We start from the raw sequence: 15,427 nt of genomic DNA, 5'->3' as shown, positions 1-15,427 counted from the left end.
CACCACCCCAAGCCCAACGTGTAGCTTTGTTCTTTCCCCGTTTCCTCCTCAGCCCTGTATCGTACACCAGAACCCCCAGCCTGGCCTGGCAGCTCCTGGGCCTGGCAGCTCCTGGGCCTGGCAGTCCCTGCCCTGTGGAAGCGCAGAGCTCCCTCAGTGCTCCCCGGGTCCTGGGGCTCTCCTGTCCTCAGCCACTGCGGGGTCACGGCTGGTAATAACTGGGAAATCCCAGATTTGCTGGTTCCGGTGGCAGCTGAGAGAAGACGGAGAAAAGGAACCCCAGGGAAGCTGGGGGAGAGATTTTTGGGAGGAAGGAGCGTCACTGGGAGAATGGGGCCATCCCTGCTGCCCTGACCCCGCGGAGGAGGTGAACGCCCGGGCCGTGTTTGTGAACCGTGGCTGATCCCAGAGCTGCCCCTGGACTTCAGCCCCTGGGCCAGCGGAACAGAAGGTGTTTCACCGGCGGCCTTGTCCTCTGCAAACACCCCCAGCCACCACTTTCCTCAGGCCAAAGTGAATTGGGAGCAGCCTTTTGCTTCCTAAAGCAGCTTCCCCTGGGATAAACCCTGCCCGCTCCGAGCAGCTGCTCAAGGTTTAAGGAAAGCAAAGCCCCAGCTCAGGCTGAGACCCCCGGAGACCACGGAGGGTGGCCTTGTCCTCGTGCCCACGGCAGGGACGTGCTGAGCACCACCAGGGATCCAAACCCTGCAAACACCTCCTTGTGGTGGTGCCCGAGCCCCAGCAGAGCCGGAAGGGCGGTGCTGGACAGGGACAGGTCACAAAGGTCCGTTTGTCTTTCCACACCTGTGTCAGGTCACCTGGAGAAGCCGATTCGGTGCTGCCACCAGCCGGAGGGCAGAGCCCGGAGCTCCTCACCTGCACAGGGCCCCATCCCACCTCCTTTAAAAGCAAGGCAGAACAGACTCTGCAGAGAGCTTTCGAGAGGGTGAAGTTTTCCCCAGTCATTTGGACTTTTTTTCCTTAACACAGCTCCTGGCTTAGCTTTTATTAATGAATATTGCAGCTTAGAGCATTTGGGAAATATCCCAGACTCCAGGACTGCTTTGGGAAGAGCGATGGAACAGCAAAACCCCAAGGAAGGGAAGAGGAACAGCGAGTATTGGATGTTACCGTGTAGTTTTGCGAGGAGCCTCAGCTGCTTTGTTACTGCAAGGGCCAGGCTGTGAGGATTTAGGGTCCATCCATCTGCTTCCTAATGTCTAAGCCACACTGAAATAAAGAATTCAGCAGCTCAGGGTGTGGATGTGGAGAGGAATTTCTTTACCACTTCTGCAGCCATTCCCTGCAGAGCTCCTGAGCTTCCTCAGCTCGACCCCAGGGTCCATGGGCAGTGGGACAGCTCGGGCTGGGCAGGACAGGATCCCTCTGAGGTCACAGCACAGAAGGACACACAAAGTGGGAGTCTCTGGAGACTCTCCTGGCAAAACCAAACCAAATAAAACCAAACAATGTCTTCAGGAGAAGCCAGGTGCTGAGTCAGGCTCCCAGAAGGAAGTACCAGTGAGAGAGAACACCTCCAGAGCTGTGTGGCCAGGTAAAGGCTCTCGTGTTCGTGAGATCTCCACTCGGGCAACATGGTCAGATCACTCAACACTGATGCTCAGAGCAAAAACCACTCCAGCAAGAGCCAAGACAGCTTCATCCACAGCAAACAACTTCCTGCAGACAAAATCCCCAGGGATTCATTCCACCTGTGGATGTGAGCAAGGAAACCCACGGTCCATGCAGCAAACTCCAAAGGGAAGCTGCTGAACACAGCTGGGCTGACGGGCCCCACCCAGCTGGTCTGAGGGCTCCAGACACAAAAACATCCCCAGAGACCCTTCCCAGCCGAGAGAAGGCAGCATTTACCTGCTCATGGCTCTGAAATCCTCCCGGGAAACACATCCTGGTCCTGTGCACCAGAGGGAAACCTCCCCCAGCACTGCCCAGCCCCTGCCCCAGGAGGCTGAGGGAAGGTCAGCGGCCAGGAATGGAGCCCTGCAGGTTATCCTGGGATTTGTACTGAAATTGGAAAGTGCAGAACTGGTCCTTCAAGTCACAGGGTCAGAGGCTGGGCCACCCTCCGTCCCTGAGCTGATCCTGCAGAGCAAACCCATTTGCTACCACGAGCTGGTGACATCACAGGGACAACTTGGGAATTCTCCCCCTCAGGCTCAGCTTTCCCAGAGCTCAGTTCCAGCATCACCACTCAGGGAAGGCCCACGTTTCCCTGCATGTCCACAAACACTTCCCCAGAGGCTCCTTCGTTTGCATCCAGACACCAGCCTGGCATTCAGGATCCCCCTGCAGCTACCAAATGGATGAAAATATCTTTGTCCATCTGGGACAGCAGGAATCAGCCACCCTCTGTGCAACCCACAGCCCAGGATCCCCCAGCTGGTGAAAACAGGAACGGAAAAGGCACAGCACAGGTAAAGAGCACAACTTTGACTTTATAAAAAAGACCAAACCAGAACATTTAAGGCCAAGGAGTGCAAAAAGAATCCCATAAGACACCACAGGTGAACCAGCTTCAGGGACCATCGAGTTGACAGTCTTCCTCTTAGTGAGTTTTTGGGGGGCTTGGGGACTTTTTTGCTAGTTTAATCCACACACACTCATTCTTCACACCCTGACTAGACACTAAAAACGTCCATTTGCTCAGTACCAGCAACTGCAGCTCATTGCAAGCCCAGCTCAGCCCCTGTCTCCAAAGCAGAGCCCACAGAGCTGTGTCAGTGTGACCCAGGTGACACCTCAGTGCACAGCTTTGAGGAAAACTTGTCCAAGTAACAATGTACAAACCCATGAGAAGCAGAAGCCAAGCAGGTCCCTCAGGACGGGCAGCATTCGGAAGGGGGTGACCTCACACAGCTCCCCTGGGAGTCCCAGCCTGGCCTTGCTTCAAGTCTTGTCCTTGTATAAACTCGATTTCTCATAAACCAACGGCTTTAAACACAAAGCAGGGAGGGGAAGCCAAATCCAAGGCTCAGTCTCTTCCCTTTATCTTCGAAATCTCTCTCTGACAGTGTCTCCAGGTGTGGTCTCTAATGCCCCTGATTTCTGAAAGCGCACTCTGAAAAAAGCCAGTGGTTTATAAAAACAGGGACTGTCCATTTCAAAGGGTTTTGGCCTTTTAAAGAAGCCTGAGAGCTCATGAGAGGAATTAAATCCTTCCTCCCTGCCCAAACCTCTGAAGAGCAATCACAGGCTGTAAAATAGAGGCACATTTCATTTCAACGAAGGCACATTTCATTTCAACTGAGGCACATTTCAGTCCAACTGAGGCACAAAACCCTGGTCCACACCGAAGCCCAGGGCCTGTCTGAGCTTCTCTCTCCCCAAAATCCAGCGGGTGTGTTCATCCTAGGGCTGGTAAATTCAATGAAGCGTTCTCTGTTCACGCCCAAGGGCACCCAAAATCTCCAGACAAATCCCATGGCTTGATGTGTTCACTTTGTGATAAACAACCAAGCGGCAACACCACAGATGCAGCTTCCTCCTGCTGCAGCCCTCCAGGGACAGCAGTGCCCATCTCCTGCCTCGGTGCTGCCAGAGGGGAGCAAAGGGAAGGACAAGGTGCTGAGTGCCCACAGGGAAAGGAAGGGACCAGCAGCACCTCACAAACCCTCTGCAGGCACTCTGAGGAGCCTTTCCTTGCAAAGCAAACCACTTTTAAGGGATTTTCTAGTGGAGCAGTCAAACAGCCCAGCTCTGAACCACAAAGGGTCAGGAGTGAATGGTGCTCCCCTCACTTGGCACAATCCTGCTCCAGGCTGTCCCAGGAGAGGCACGGAGGGATTGGCTTGGAGTGAGGGGGAGCTGCTGGCAGGCAGGACACGGTGTGTGCTCCTGGGAATGCCTCACCCCCAGGAGCCACAGCAGGCTGGCAGGGCCGATCCCCACAGTCTGCTCGTGCAGGGGCAGCCGAGCAGCCACCCCAACACTGGCACTGTCCCAGGAGCGGAGCCAAGAGGCCAAAAATTAAATGAACCCCATAAACCTGAACCTTCTCCTCATGAGGCAGCAGGAGATGACACCGAGGGTCAGCAGGGAAAGGCAGATCTGGCTACTGAAAACACCATGGGTAGAAGACTTTGAGTTTGTGGGACCAATACAGGCACTTTAAATAGAGATTTGGGTCCCTACAGAGCAGGATCTCAGCCTGCACCTCAGCATCAGCACCAGCAGAGACACCACACAGTTATTCCCTACCCAAGTTCACTTTGGCAACGCCAGGAAGCAGGAATTGTACAACAGGTCCTCAAAAGAGTGAAAGGGCTGAGCCACTGAGGCTGCTGGAGCTAAATGTGATTTGCAGAAATCACAGAGGCACAGGTTATCTGCTACTTCCTTGTCCATCTTCTCCTCCCTGGGCACACATTCCACCTCCCAAGTTCATTAGCTCCGCAGTTTGCTTCCTTGATTGTCCAAAGAAACCAAAATATCCAGTGAAATTCAGACAGCAGGAGGAATCTGGCTTCAATAAGGATCAGGGTAGACTGGGGTGGGGAAAAAATCAAATGTGGCACAGCACACTCCACATGGAAAGAGGAGCAAAGCCCTGGAATGCCTCCCTGCTGCTTGGGTCCTTTAGCAGTACACCTGGAGCAGAGGAGCCCCAGATGAGTCAGTCTCTGTGTCCTGGAAAGAGGAATCTCTGCTGGTCGGAGAGCCTTGGGGAGGAAAGAGAAGAGACGGTGCCGTTAGCCCAGGGGAAGCACAGCAGCCTGGCAGCGGGGAGGGAGCTGCCACAGGAGGCTTTGTGTACCATGAGGGAGGAGAAAGCCACACAAAGCCGTGGCAGGGAACAGCCCTGCCTGCACTGCAGCCATCTCCCAGGACAGAGCAGGAGGAAACTTGTCTTTTAGCCCTGGGCTGCTCTTTGGGAGGATCAGAGCTCGGGGCACCCCGTCACTCTTCCCTTTTGCACAGTTCCTTTTGTTCCCAGTCTCGCCCAGCTGTGACCTCTGGCAGTCACACCCCAAACACAGCCCCAAACTTCATCAAGGCACAGAGAGCCTGAAAGCTCTGGGGTCAGGCCCTGTGCAAGGACAGGGAATGTGCCACTCTTGGATTTCACCGCTTTCCAAAAAGATCCCACCAACCCTGGGAGCGTCCGAGCTCCATCACTCCCAAAGCCCAGGAGAACTGAGGGGAGCCTGAGGAGCAGGGTCAGCTCAGCCTCTGTGGAGGGTGAGGACGCGAAGCAGGGGAGGTTCAGGGCCTCCCTGTGCAGCCAGGGCCCCGGGCAGGTGCGTTACCTGCGCTGCTGTGCCGCCTCATGTTCCTGGCCATCACATCCGCCGGCGTCTCCTCCGAAATCTGCACGGCCAGCTCTGGAACGAAACCAAGAGGGCCTGAGACAGTTCAGGATGACTCAGCATTGAGGATCCCTGTCAGGGGTCCCCTCAGGGAGCAGGAGAAGCAGAATCTGATTCTTCCCATTGCTTCTGCCATTGTGTGGGTAGCCTGAGCTGTGTGTCCTTAAATCCCAGGAGCAGCCTCTGTGCTAATCTGGGAAGCACAACGCCCACACAGTTTCCTCTGCTACTTCTGGATATCTCCTTGTCCCCCATGCTCAGCTTTTCAAGGTTTTTCTACAACAAACTCTGTCATAACTTGCTCTGGAGCTCAGACACTTGAGGCTGCTCTCACAAGGAGGAAGAAGCAGGAGGCACTGGTGCCGTGGAACTGCCCTTCCCTCCTTTTTGCAGGGATATTCACTGTGTGGAGGAGGTCTGGGCTCTGAGGACACACTGTCACTGGAGCCTAAGGGTGGCATTAGCCAGGCAGCACGTGGGACAGAGCCAGCTGAGTAACTGGACATCCTCTGGCACAAGCAGCTCGTCTGGTCCTACCAGTTCAGTTGGACTCACGGTTTTTCCGCCTCCCTTAGACGAGCACAGGCAGCGGCAGCAGCACAAACCCATCCACTGCTCAGCACAAACCTCATGGGCAAGGAAAAACAGGCTCGAGAAAGCCACAGCACAGGGAGGGTGAGAAGCAGAGCTCCCCATAAGGACCTCCACTCACACATCCCAGGAGAACAAACCCACTGGGGACAGACACTCCCAGCCCCGCTCCAGTGCCACATCTCCGTGCCTTTGGTAACACAACCCTCTTGCAGCACCCAGGGACCCCCACGTACCGTCCTGGCTGATGACCATGGACTCCAGCATTGTCTCGTTCCCGCTGTCGGGCGCGTTGCCCCGGCCGGACTTCTCCTCGTGGCCCTGGCCCGGGATGGGGATGTGTGGCCGCACTCTGCTTTTGCGGGTGCTGATGCGGATGATGCCTCGCACCAGCCTGCACTCGGCATCCTGCTCATCCAGGTTGTAGTCCTGAGTTATGCTGTTGATGAGGTCCGAGATCTTGTTGGTCTTCTCCAGGAAGACGGTGTCCGAGGTGCACTTGGCCAGCTCGTCGATCTGGTGGACGCTGAACAGCTCCGTGAGCTTCTTGAAGATCAGGACGTCGATCTGCCGGCTGGACATGGAGCCGTTCAGCTCGCTGATGTCCACGTCGGACTCGTGGAAGGAATAATACTCCTCCGAGCTCCGGTGGCTGCTGGGGAGCGGTGGCTTCTCTATGCTGTTCCTGAAGGGCTTCTCCAGGAGCTCCTTGCAGCAGGAGTCAGATTCCAGGTGGTGGTTGGGGTTCCTGTTTGGATAGACGGGGATGCCCTTCAGCTTCACGTCTGGGTAACTGAAACTGCTGCCCATGCTGGACTTTTTGATCTGGTTCCCGTTCTTCTCGGCAGGAGATGCGTTGGCGGGGCTGTTTGGCAGCCGCCCGTTGTAGTCTCCGTTCTTCCCCTCATCTGTGGAGGTCTCAGCAGGCCCTGGATAGGGAATGCAGACGCTGCAATCCTGGAAGCAGCCCCCACACGTCACTATGCAACAGAAAACGGCCTTGTACGTGTTCCAGGCCTGGGACAGGGAGGAGCAGCACAAGCTCTGGTTTGGGGGAGCCTCTGCTGTCCCAGAGATGAAGGTGATGGTCTCTGCCTCTCGGCCGTTGGAGTCTTTGAGCTCGGCCTTGCGCCCTTTCCTGTCCCGCATCTGCTGGGCTCTGCTGCGGCTGGCCTTGATCTCGGGCGTGGAGCCGCTGAACACCTCCAGGCTGACGTCCGTGTCCCTGGCTGCCCGTGTCCGCAGGGACGCGTCCTCCCGGCACGGCTGCTGCCGCTGCCCGGGGCTCCTGCGGCCCAGCATGGCTCGGCTCTCGGGCACCTGCGGGACACACAGGGCTCAAACCACGGCAACTGACCCATCACCAGGCCCACCTCGGCGAGCTGTCCGTCAGCACAGAGGGATCTGACGGCCAGAGATTCCCACGGGCAACATTTCTGTGATTTGTGGGAATATTTGGCATCAGGACTCATGCTGCTCTCACTCAGGGCTCTCATTCCGGGGCTCTACCCAAGCTCTGCTGCTTCCTTTGGGTTCCTCTTCCTTTTAAAGAGAGATGCTTTAAAAGGGCTATTTTCAGACTGCAAAATCCCAGGAACCTACAGAAGAGTTTCCTCCACGCAGCTGGAAGAGGACTCAGCCCCAGAGCAATAAAGGAGCAGCACAGCTGGAGGTGGAGCCACTGCCAGGCTCCAAAGGGAAAGTATCTTTTTTTAAACAACTTCCCTTTGTCTTGCATTCCTCAGGATTAGGCTGGGCCCTGACAGCACTTATCCATTTCAAAACACATCGAGCCCAGGAGGAGATGACAAGCAATCCATCATTATGCAAGCTGCCAATTCCAACTCCACAGTTATTTGCTGCTATTTCAATTTAGAGGATTTAGCAACGACAGCATTACCAACACTAATGATTTTTGCCAGTCATGCTAAGGTCGGGTGATGTCAAAGACTTCCCTATGTCTTCATCTGGATTAAGGAAAACATCTTGTCAACGAGTCAGTCTCAAATCACTCCCCATGGGAACAAAACCTTTACAAACCCTGCTGGAGAAACCCCACAGCAGACCCTGCTCAGCTCTGCAGGCAGGAGGGAACTCTTGTTACAGCGTGCACCGGCACTGCCACACTTGGACACCTTCACTCTCCCTGTTTTCAATCTCTTTATTATTAAACCTCAGCACGGGGCGATGTGAGGAAAGCCAGGTCAGCACTTGTGCTGCTCTGCCTTTATCCCAGGCTGTGGTGGGTCCCGAAATTCCCCATGGTTTCCAGGCTTCTTGGCTAACGCCGCTTTCACCTCCAAGAGATCCTTTTAAATACTAATTAGGGTAATTAATAAGCAGTGAGAGCCCAGCTATGGCTTAAGTGTTTTAGGGCTGCCCTCATTGCCTTACTATAGACTTTCTATAGGGCACCTCAAGCATGAATAAATAAATCTGTCAGACCTTGTTAGAGCATTGCCTCTTTTTCCCTGGTTTTTAAACCAACAGTCACATTTTCCCCACAAAGAAACAGGCCCAGACTGAAAGCCAGGCAGTTACAGCACACCACTGCTTTCCAGGAATATTTTGGCTCTGTTGCCTTGTGAAGATTCATCCCAGGAGCTCCCTTTGCACATTCAAAATAAAAAGCCCCACACGCTCGAGTTTCAGTGCTGAGCTGCCTCACCTCAGCATCACTGGAGAGTTTTAGTTTCTTTCACTTCAGAACAAGTCGGGGTTTTTTTCCCTTCGACTTCCTCGTTTTTGTAATGCAGTTCAAAATTTAAAAACAGACTGAAAAAAACCCATGAAACGAAATGAAAACATTTGAGCTGAACTGGGAGCTGCTCACTGGGATGTTTCTTTTCATTCCAAGGCCTTACTGAGAGACCCAACATCAGCATTGCACAGCAACACTCCTTTATGTAACAGACAATATCCTGGAATTTTGGAGCATCTTGGACAGAGAGAGGAGCATTATCTCAGCTCCAAGGAAAAGACCTGCAGGCACAGGTGTCAGAGACACCTCTGGGCTCACCCATTCCCATCACAGCTCACGTTTCTGGGACCTCTGGACCACATGGAAAAGTTCCTCAGGAGCACAGGCAGGACACAGCTCCTCGATCCAGAAGCTTCCCCAGCACAGGAACAGACTGGACCAAACCCCTCAGCCATAAATAAACGCTCAGACCAAAATCCACATCCCCGGGTTACTCACACGATGGTTGGGAGCTTCCTCTGCTCTCACGCAGGCACCGTGAGTGACTGGAGAAGATCCCTCCAGGGAGCCTCAGCATCTGCTCCAGAGCAGCCAGGAAGGATCCACAAAGGGTTCTCAGGACTCAGAGTTAGCCAGGGTCTAAGATCTTCATTGTTCAGAAGGCAGGATTCCCTTGGAAAGTTTTAAAAAAATCTCAATTAAGTTGAATCTCCTGGACGACATCACTTCCATTTGCCTACAACCACGCTGCTGGTGTTGCTGGCAGCAAGGGAAATGTCTCCTAAATTCAGGAGACAGGATTTACACCCTGATACAGATTCTCTGAACTCTGTGGATGCTTCCACAGCTGTGAAGTGTCCTAAGGGGCCTTGCCAGGAGCCGGAATTCACCCGTTAAGCTCCTGTTCCCAACTGCTCTGCTGGCACCGGGCAGGGATGGCGATCCTGACCCAGAGTAAAAGCAGATCCAGCATCCTCCCTGTGCATCCCTGGGGATGCAGCATCTCCTCTCTCTCTCTCTCAGCTATTTGGGATATAAACAACCTGGCCATGGAACTGCCTCTTGCTCCCGTGTGCCTCTGGCCCAAAACACCCACCCCGTTCCAGCTGACAACCAGGGCCGCACCACGAACAGAGTCTGACCCAAACGAAAGGGAAGGAAAATGGGAGACCCACCCGAGCTCCAAACAGAGCCCCCTCTGCCTACCTCGGGTCCCCGCCATGTCCTCCAGATGGGGGATTTCTGGGGAGAGGAGAAGCTGGCAGCAGGAACAGCAGGGAGCAGACCCATCCCAGCCTGTCCTGCGCTGCACGGGCTCCCCCCGCGCCCCCCACTTCGTCTGGCAGCCCTGGGAGTCAGAGCCGACCCCAACGGGGACCAGGGACACCCGAACCCCCCGGGAAAGCTCCGACCGCCACCAGCCTTCCCCAGGGCCGGGCGGGGAAGGTCCCGGGGCAGCGGGGAGGGGCAGTGCGGGGCACGGAGGACAGCCGCTGGCGGGGTACCGGGGCTGTCCCCCGCCGGGCCCGGGCACACCGGGTCCCTGACCCCGGCGAGGGAGAGGGCGCCGTGGCGGGGGCAGCCCTGGGACCGAGGGGATCCCGGTGTGGGGGTGACGGACGAACCCTCCCTTCCTCTCTCCCTCTCCCCTGCCTCCCTCCCTCCCTCCCTCCCTCCCTCCCCGCGGCCTGCGGCTGCCCCGGGCCGGGCCGGGTGGGGAAGCGCCGGGCGGCGGCGGCGGGGCCGGAGCCGAGCCCGGGGCTGATGCCGGGGCCGGAGCAAAGCCCGGGGCTGATGCCGGGGCCGGGGTCGGCGCTGATGCCGGGGCCGGGCCGGGCCGGGCTCTCGTTACCTGCGAGCCGGGAGCGCGTCCGGCCCCGCCTCACCTGGGCCAGGTGCGCCACGTGACCCGGACGGGCCGCGCCGAGGGACAGCAGAGAGCGGCGGGCGAAGCTGCTCCGTGCCAGGGCCGGGCACAGAGCCGGGCACAGAGCCATAAACACGGGCACAACCCGGGCATAAACCCGGGCACGGGCCCGGACACAGACCGGGCACAGAGCCGGGCACAGAGCCGTAAACCCGGGCACAGACCTGGGCAGAGACCAGGGCACAGACCCCGGTACAGACCCGAGCACAGACCCCAGCACAGACCCGGGCACAAACCCCGTCACAGACCCGGGCGCAGACCCGGGCAGAGACTGGGCATAGACCTGGCCACGAACTCGGGCACAGAGCCGGGCACAAACCCCAGCACAGACCCCGGCACAGACTGCGACACACACCGGGCACAGACCCTGGGACGGGCAGAGCAGCCGAGCGTTTGCCCCGAGAGTCTGCGCCCCAAACCAGCCCTCGTTCCCAGGGTCCTGGTCCCAAAGATCCTGCCGGGAAGAATCGCCTCCCCGAGGGTCCCTGTGCCCACCCCGAGCGATCCCATCTCCCAGTCTCACTGCCCGAGGATCCCCGTCCCGAAGTGTCCCTGTCCCAAACAGCTGGTGGTTCGCTCCTGGGGGGTCGGAGGTTTGGAGAAAAGGAAAGAAACCCATTGGGAAGGCGGCAGCAGGGAAGGAGCCTGGTGGAATGGCAGCTGTATGTTGATTCTGGTACCAATTTCCAAGAGGAAAGAGGAGAGAGAAATCAGTTTAAAGGATGGTGTCAGTACCAAGAAGCTCATTCCTTCTCCAAAAGGCACAAAGATTGTTTTTATTTGTCCTGGCTTCTGGCACTGAAGTCCAGCTGGTGCTGTTTCTCCAATTCGTGGATAACTCACAGCACTGCTTGGAAATGTGTCATCACAGCGTGACCCTCTGAACCCAGACCTGCTCAGCTCCTGAGTTCTCCCTGTGCCCCATCACCTCCCAGCTGAGCTGTCACCGTGTCTCAAACTGCTGCTGCATCGCTGGGTCCGGGATGGTGGCACAGGGAGCTGCGTCAGCCCTGGAGTCCTGGGGCTCCAACCTGAAATCCTGATGCAGGATTCCTTCCCTAAAACTGTGCCAGGATGAAAGAGCAGCGCCTGAGTCCCTCCTGCCCTGGTAACTGGGACACCCGGGGAAAAAACGGAGGAGAGGCTGGGAGAGATGGCAGCGACGTTAATTATTGCTGCCTGTAATAAGGCTTCGTTTTTCTGGAGCACATCCCAGCGCGGGGCTTTACAGAGGCTGGAGATGAGGCCGCTGCTCATCCCTCGCCTCTGTCCTCCTGCATCCATCCCTAATCCCCGTGTCCCGGGGGAATCCCAGGGGCTGTGCTGGCCGCAGGACGCAGGGCGGGGTCTCATCCAGGTGTCCCAATCCAGTGTCTCATCCCGGTGTCCCATCCTGCTGCCCCATCCCAGTGTCGCAATCCAGTGTCCCACCCCGGTGTCCCATCCCCGTGTCCCATCCCCATGTCCCATCCCCGTGTCCCATCCCGGTGTCCCATCCCCGTGTCCCATCCCGGTGTCCCATCCTCGTGTCCCATCCCCATGTCCCATCCCCGTGTCCCATCCCGCTGTCCCATCCCCATGTCCCATCCCGCTGTCCCATCCCGGTGTCCCATCCCCGTGTCCCATCCCGGTGTCCCATCCCCGTGTCCCATCTCACTGTCCCATCCTGGTGTCCCATCCCCGTGTCCCACCCCGGTGTCCCATCCCCGTGTCCCATCTCACTGTCCCACCCCCGTGTCCCATCCCGCTGTCCCATCCCCGTGTCCCATCCCTGTGTCCCATCCCTGTGTCCCATCCCTGTGTCCCATCCCGCTGTCCCATCCCCGTGTCCCATCCCCGTGTCCCATCCCGGTGCTCAGTGCCTTGGCAGAGGGGCACTGCCAGGGCAGGGAGAACAAAGGGAGAACGAAGCTCCCACCGGGCTTTTGCATCACCGAGGTTTATTCTGAGCGCTGTTAATTGCAGCCTCCTCTGCTAAATCATTAATAGCTCGGCAGCCCGAGCAGAAATCCTGCAGTGCCGGAGGGTTCTGGGGACTCGGGCTGTGCCTCACCTCAGGGCAGGGGCATTCCTTGTCTTGTTCTACTATTTGCATTTACCAGCCGCTGTCTGCTTGCTGCTGGGACAGCCCGGAGACACGGCTTCTCTGGGGGCTCACCCTCAGCCTCACCTTTTTATTTCTTAAACTCACATCCAGGCACAGCTGCTCCCCTTCCCATGTCCTTTTCTCACCCCGGAGCAGGGACTGGAGCTGGGAAGACATCAAGCAGGGCAGACACGGGGGGTGACCCAAAAAAGCAATTATTTTCTGGGCAGGTAATGACGGAGCAGGCGCCTCCTGAGGTCCCTCCAACCTCTGCGATTCTGCGGTTTCATTTTGGGGGAACGGGGCAAGCTCAGGGTAGGAGACACCTCAGCCCTTTCCCCTTTTGGGAGTACCCTTGAGGGTCCGGGTTCCACCAAATCAGAGCAAAAAAATGAGATAGGACCATGCTCTGTTTAATTCCTGCCTATCCCCACAGGTTTTTTTTGGGGGCTGGGGGCAGAGGAAGCACGAAAAGAGCTTTAACCCCACGCTGGAGCAGCACCCCTCAACTTCTACACCCCACTTTAGAGCAGCGTTTGTATCAGACAGACGAAGATCGTTCAAGGTGAATTTCAGCTTCCCCACGGCCCGGAGACCAGCCTGAGGAGCTTCAGGGAATGTCGGAGCCGTGTTCCGACCGCGGGCAGGGGGGATGCGGTGGCAGCCGGGGGTTGGGATGAGCCGGCAGCGGGGGCCGGAGCAGTGACGCAGCAGCCGCTGACGCTGCTCCGGTGCCTGGCAGACGTGTGGCAGCCCGGCAGGAGCAGGAATGTGATGCAAAGCACAAGAGATTTTTTTTTTTTTTTTCCCTCCTAAGGTAAGGAAAGGAAAAATGTCACCAGCCCCGTGGGCGACATCCACTGAAGGCCTGGATGTGGCTCTGCCTGAAACAGATTTAGGCTGGGTTTTTGCTTTTTTTGACTTAGGCTTTTATTCCAGCCCGGGGGTGGGATGAAACCTTGACACCTGGTTTCTGCCATCTCTGCTGCTCCGATGAGAGACCCACGCACCGACAGGAAGATGCAGCCGCTGAGGCTGACATTCCCACTGGAGGAACCCCAAAAACCAGGCTCTGGGGGGAGCGAGGTGGCAGCGGCACCTCCCGCTGCAGCCCCCTCCCAGCTTTATCAATACCGAGTGAATGACGGAATGCCAACAGCGACGTTGCTGTGACGGGCACAGGACCAAGGACGCCCCTTCCCCGGGACACCCCAGCTACAGCCGCTCCCAGTGATCCCTCGGTGACCTTCCCAGCGCTTCCCAGCGATCCCACCCGTCCCCAGCTCCGCATTTCCCACCGACCCCTCCAAGGGAGGGCAGTTTTCCGGCACCACTAACGCCGCCGGGGCGGTGCCGTACCGAGCTGTACCGAGCCCGGTGCCCGGTACTGGTACCGAGCCCGAACCCCTGACGGTGCCATACCGAGCCCCGCCAGGGCTGTACCGTGCCGAGCCCGGGGTCCCATCAGTGCCGGCACCGGGCCCGGTGTAGGATCGAGCCCGTAGCGGGCCGTGCCCGGCCCCGGTGCCGCGCCGAGCCCGGAGCCGGTGCAGCGCCGGCCCATACCCGGCCGAGGGTCCCGTGTCCCCCACCCCCTTCCCCCGTGCCGGTGCGCAGCCCGTGCCGGAGCCGCCCCCGTCGGGGCCGAGCCGCGGCCGCCGGCACCGCCCCCGGGCTATATATCCCCGCCGCATCTCTCCGCCGCCGCTCCCGCTCCCATGGCTGCAGCAGCGGCGGCGGCGGCACCGACACCGGCACCTCCGAGCCCCACCGGCGGCGACGCTCAGCGCCCGTCCCGCGGCGGCGGCACCGGCGGCGACGGCAAGAGCGGCGACCCCGGCGCGGTGGAGCTGGCGGCGGCGCGGCGGAGGCTGGTGGCGGCCGAGGGGCGGCGGCGGGCGGCGGCCGAGCTGGAGGGGAGGGTGCGGCAGGTTCACTGCGCTCTGCTGCACGCCGAGCTGCGCCTGGCCGCCCGCGCCGAGACCCTGGGCCGCCTCGGCGCCGGCGTGGCTCAGGCTCAGCTGGCGCTGGCGGCCCAAAGCCAGCGGCTGCAGAAGGGGCTCCGCCGCCGCCCGCGCCCCCGGCCCGGGGCGCTCCTGGCCGCCGCCCGCGCCCTCCGCAGCTGCGTGCCCTGGGCCCCCGCACGGAGCCGCGGGGCCGCCGCCGGTACCCCCGTGCGCCGCCTGCCCGCAGCCACCCGCGGCTCCGCCTAGGGACGGACGGTGCGGGGGGCTGCGGGGGGCTGGGGTGCTCGGGGATGGGGGGGTTGATGGGTGGGGAGCCAGGGGGTTCTGAAAGTGGGGGATACCTTGGCGGGTCTGGGGGACCCTGCAGGATCTGAGGGGGATCCTGTCCTTCAGAAGGCCTTGGGAAGTCGGAATGGTGGGGACGCGGGAGGTTTGGGGAGCTGGGGGGGTCTGGGGTACTTGAGGGAGTTTGATCCGTGGGGACTCGGGGAGTTAGGGGGCTCTGAAAGTGGAGGGACGCCTCGTGGGGCTCGCTGATGGAAGAGTGGGACCCTGTGCTGTGGGGGGATCCAGTAGGGCCCGGGGTCGTTCAGGGAGTCTTGGGGAGTCTGGGGGGATGGCTCCTGGTGGGTTTGGGAGTCCTGGGGTCAGTGAGTGTGAGGGGCCTTGGGGACCCTGCAGGATGTGGGATAACCCAGCGGGGTCTGGGGTCCTTTGGAGGAGTCTGCTGGGTTTGGAACTGGTGGGTTTGAGGGTTACAGTTCAATTCTGCAGAATGTGGAGGGTCCAGGGGACCCTATGGGGTGGGGGGACCCAGCAGGGTCTGGG

General features: G+C 58.8%; 2 protein-coding genes across 3 annotated transcripts; one reads left to right on the top strand and one right to left on the bottom strand.

The window, feature by feature from the left end:
- Positions 1-2,437: 2,437 nt before the first annotated feature.
- Positions 2,438-10,545, bottom strand: KDF1 (keratinocyte differentiation factor 1). Of its 2 annotated transcripts, none has more exons than XM_040086437.2 (5): positions 10,472-10,545; positions 9,118-9,291; positions 6,155-7,238; positions 5,268-5,342; positions 2,438-4,679 (listed from the first exon to the last, which is right to left on the bottom strand). In XM_040086437.2, the coding sequence occupies exons 3-5, from the start codon at positions 7,218-7,220 to the stop codon at positions 4,597-4,599; spliced, it is 1,224 nt and encodes a 407-aa protein (XP_039942371.1). In that variant the 5' UTR covers positions 7,221-7,238; positions 9,118-9,291; positions 10,472-10,545; the 3' UTR covers positions 2,438-4,596. The 2 variants fall into 2 exon arrangements, with proteins under 2 accessions (XP_039942371.1, XP_039942370.1); XM_040086436.2 differs by lacking the exon at positions 10,472-10,545 and adding an exon at positions 9,826-10,016.
- Positions 10,384-14,845, top strand: TRNP1 (TMF1 regulated nuclear protein 1). The gene is made up of 4 exons (XM_040085980.1): positions 10,384-10,514; positions 10,998-11,194; positions 13,314-13,339; positions 14,483-14,845. The coding sequence occupies exons 1-4, from the start codon at positions 10,384-10,386 to the stop codon at positions 14,843-14,845; spliced, it is 717 nt and encodes a 238-aa protein (XP_039941914.1).
- The last annotated feature ends 582 nt before the right edge of the window (positions 14,846-15,427 follow it).

Source organism: Hirundo rustica, chromosome 25 (assembly GCF_015227805.2).
Source record: "Hirundo rustica isolate bHirRus1 chromosome 25, bHirRus1.pri.v3, whole genome shotgun sequence".
NCBI classification, from domain to species: domain Eukaryota; kingdom Metazoa; phylum Chordata; class Aves; order Passeriformes; family Hirundinidae; genus Hirundo; species Hirundo rustica.
The sequence above is the reverse complement of the archived record's forward strand: the minus strand, read 5'-3'. Positions and strand labels throughout refer to the sequence as shown.

Coding starts and splice junctions, on each gene's coding strand:
- TRNP1 (XM_040085980.1), top strand. CDS start 10,384: ATGCCGGGGCCGGAGCAAAGCCCGGGGCTGATGCCGGGGCCGGGGTCG. Junction 10,515..10,997: donor CCCCGCCTCACCTGGGCCAG/GTGCGCCACGTG, acceptor CTGGTCCCAAAG/ATCCTGCCGGGAAGAATCGC. Junction 13,340..14,482: donor GCGGGGGCCGGAGCAGTGAC/GCAGCAGCCGCT, acceptor GGCGCGGTGGAG/CTGGCGGCGGCGCGGCGGAG.
- KDF1 (XM_040086437.2), bottom strand. CDS start 7,220: ATGCTGGGCCGCAGGAGCCCCGGGCAGCGGCAGCAGCCGTGCCGGGAG. Junction 5,343..6,154: donor CATGGTCATCAGCCAGGACG/GTACGTGGGGGT, acceptor GTTTCGTTCCAG/AGCTGGCCGTGCAGATTTCG. Junction 4,680..5,267: donor GAGGCGGCACAGCAGCGCAG/GTAACGCACCTG, acceptor TTCCTCCCCAAG/GCTCTCCGACCAGCAGAGAT.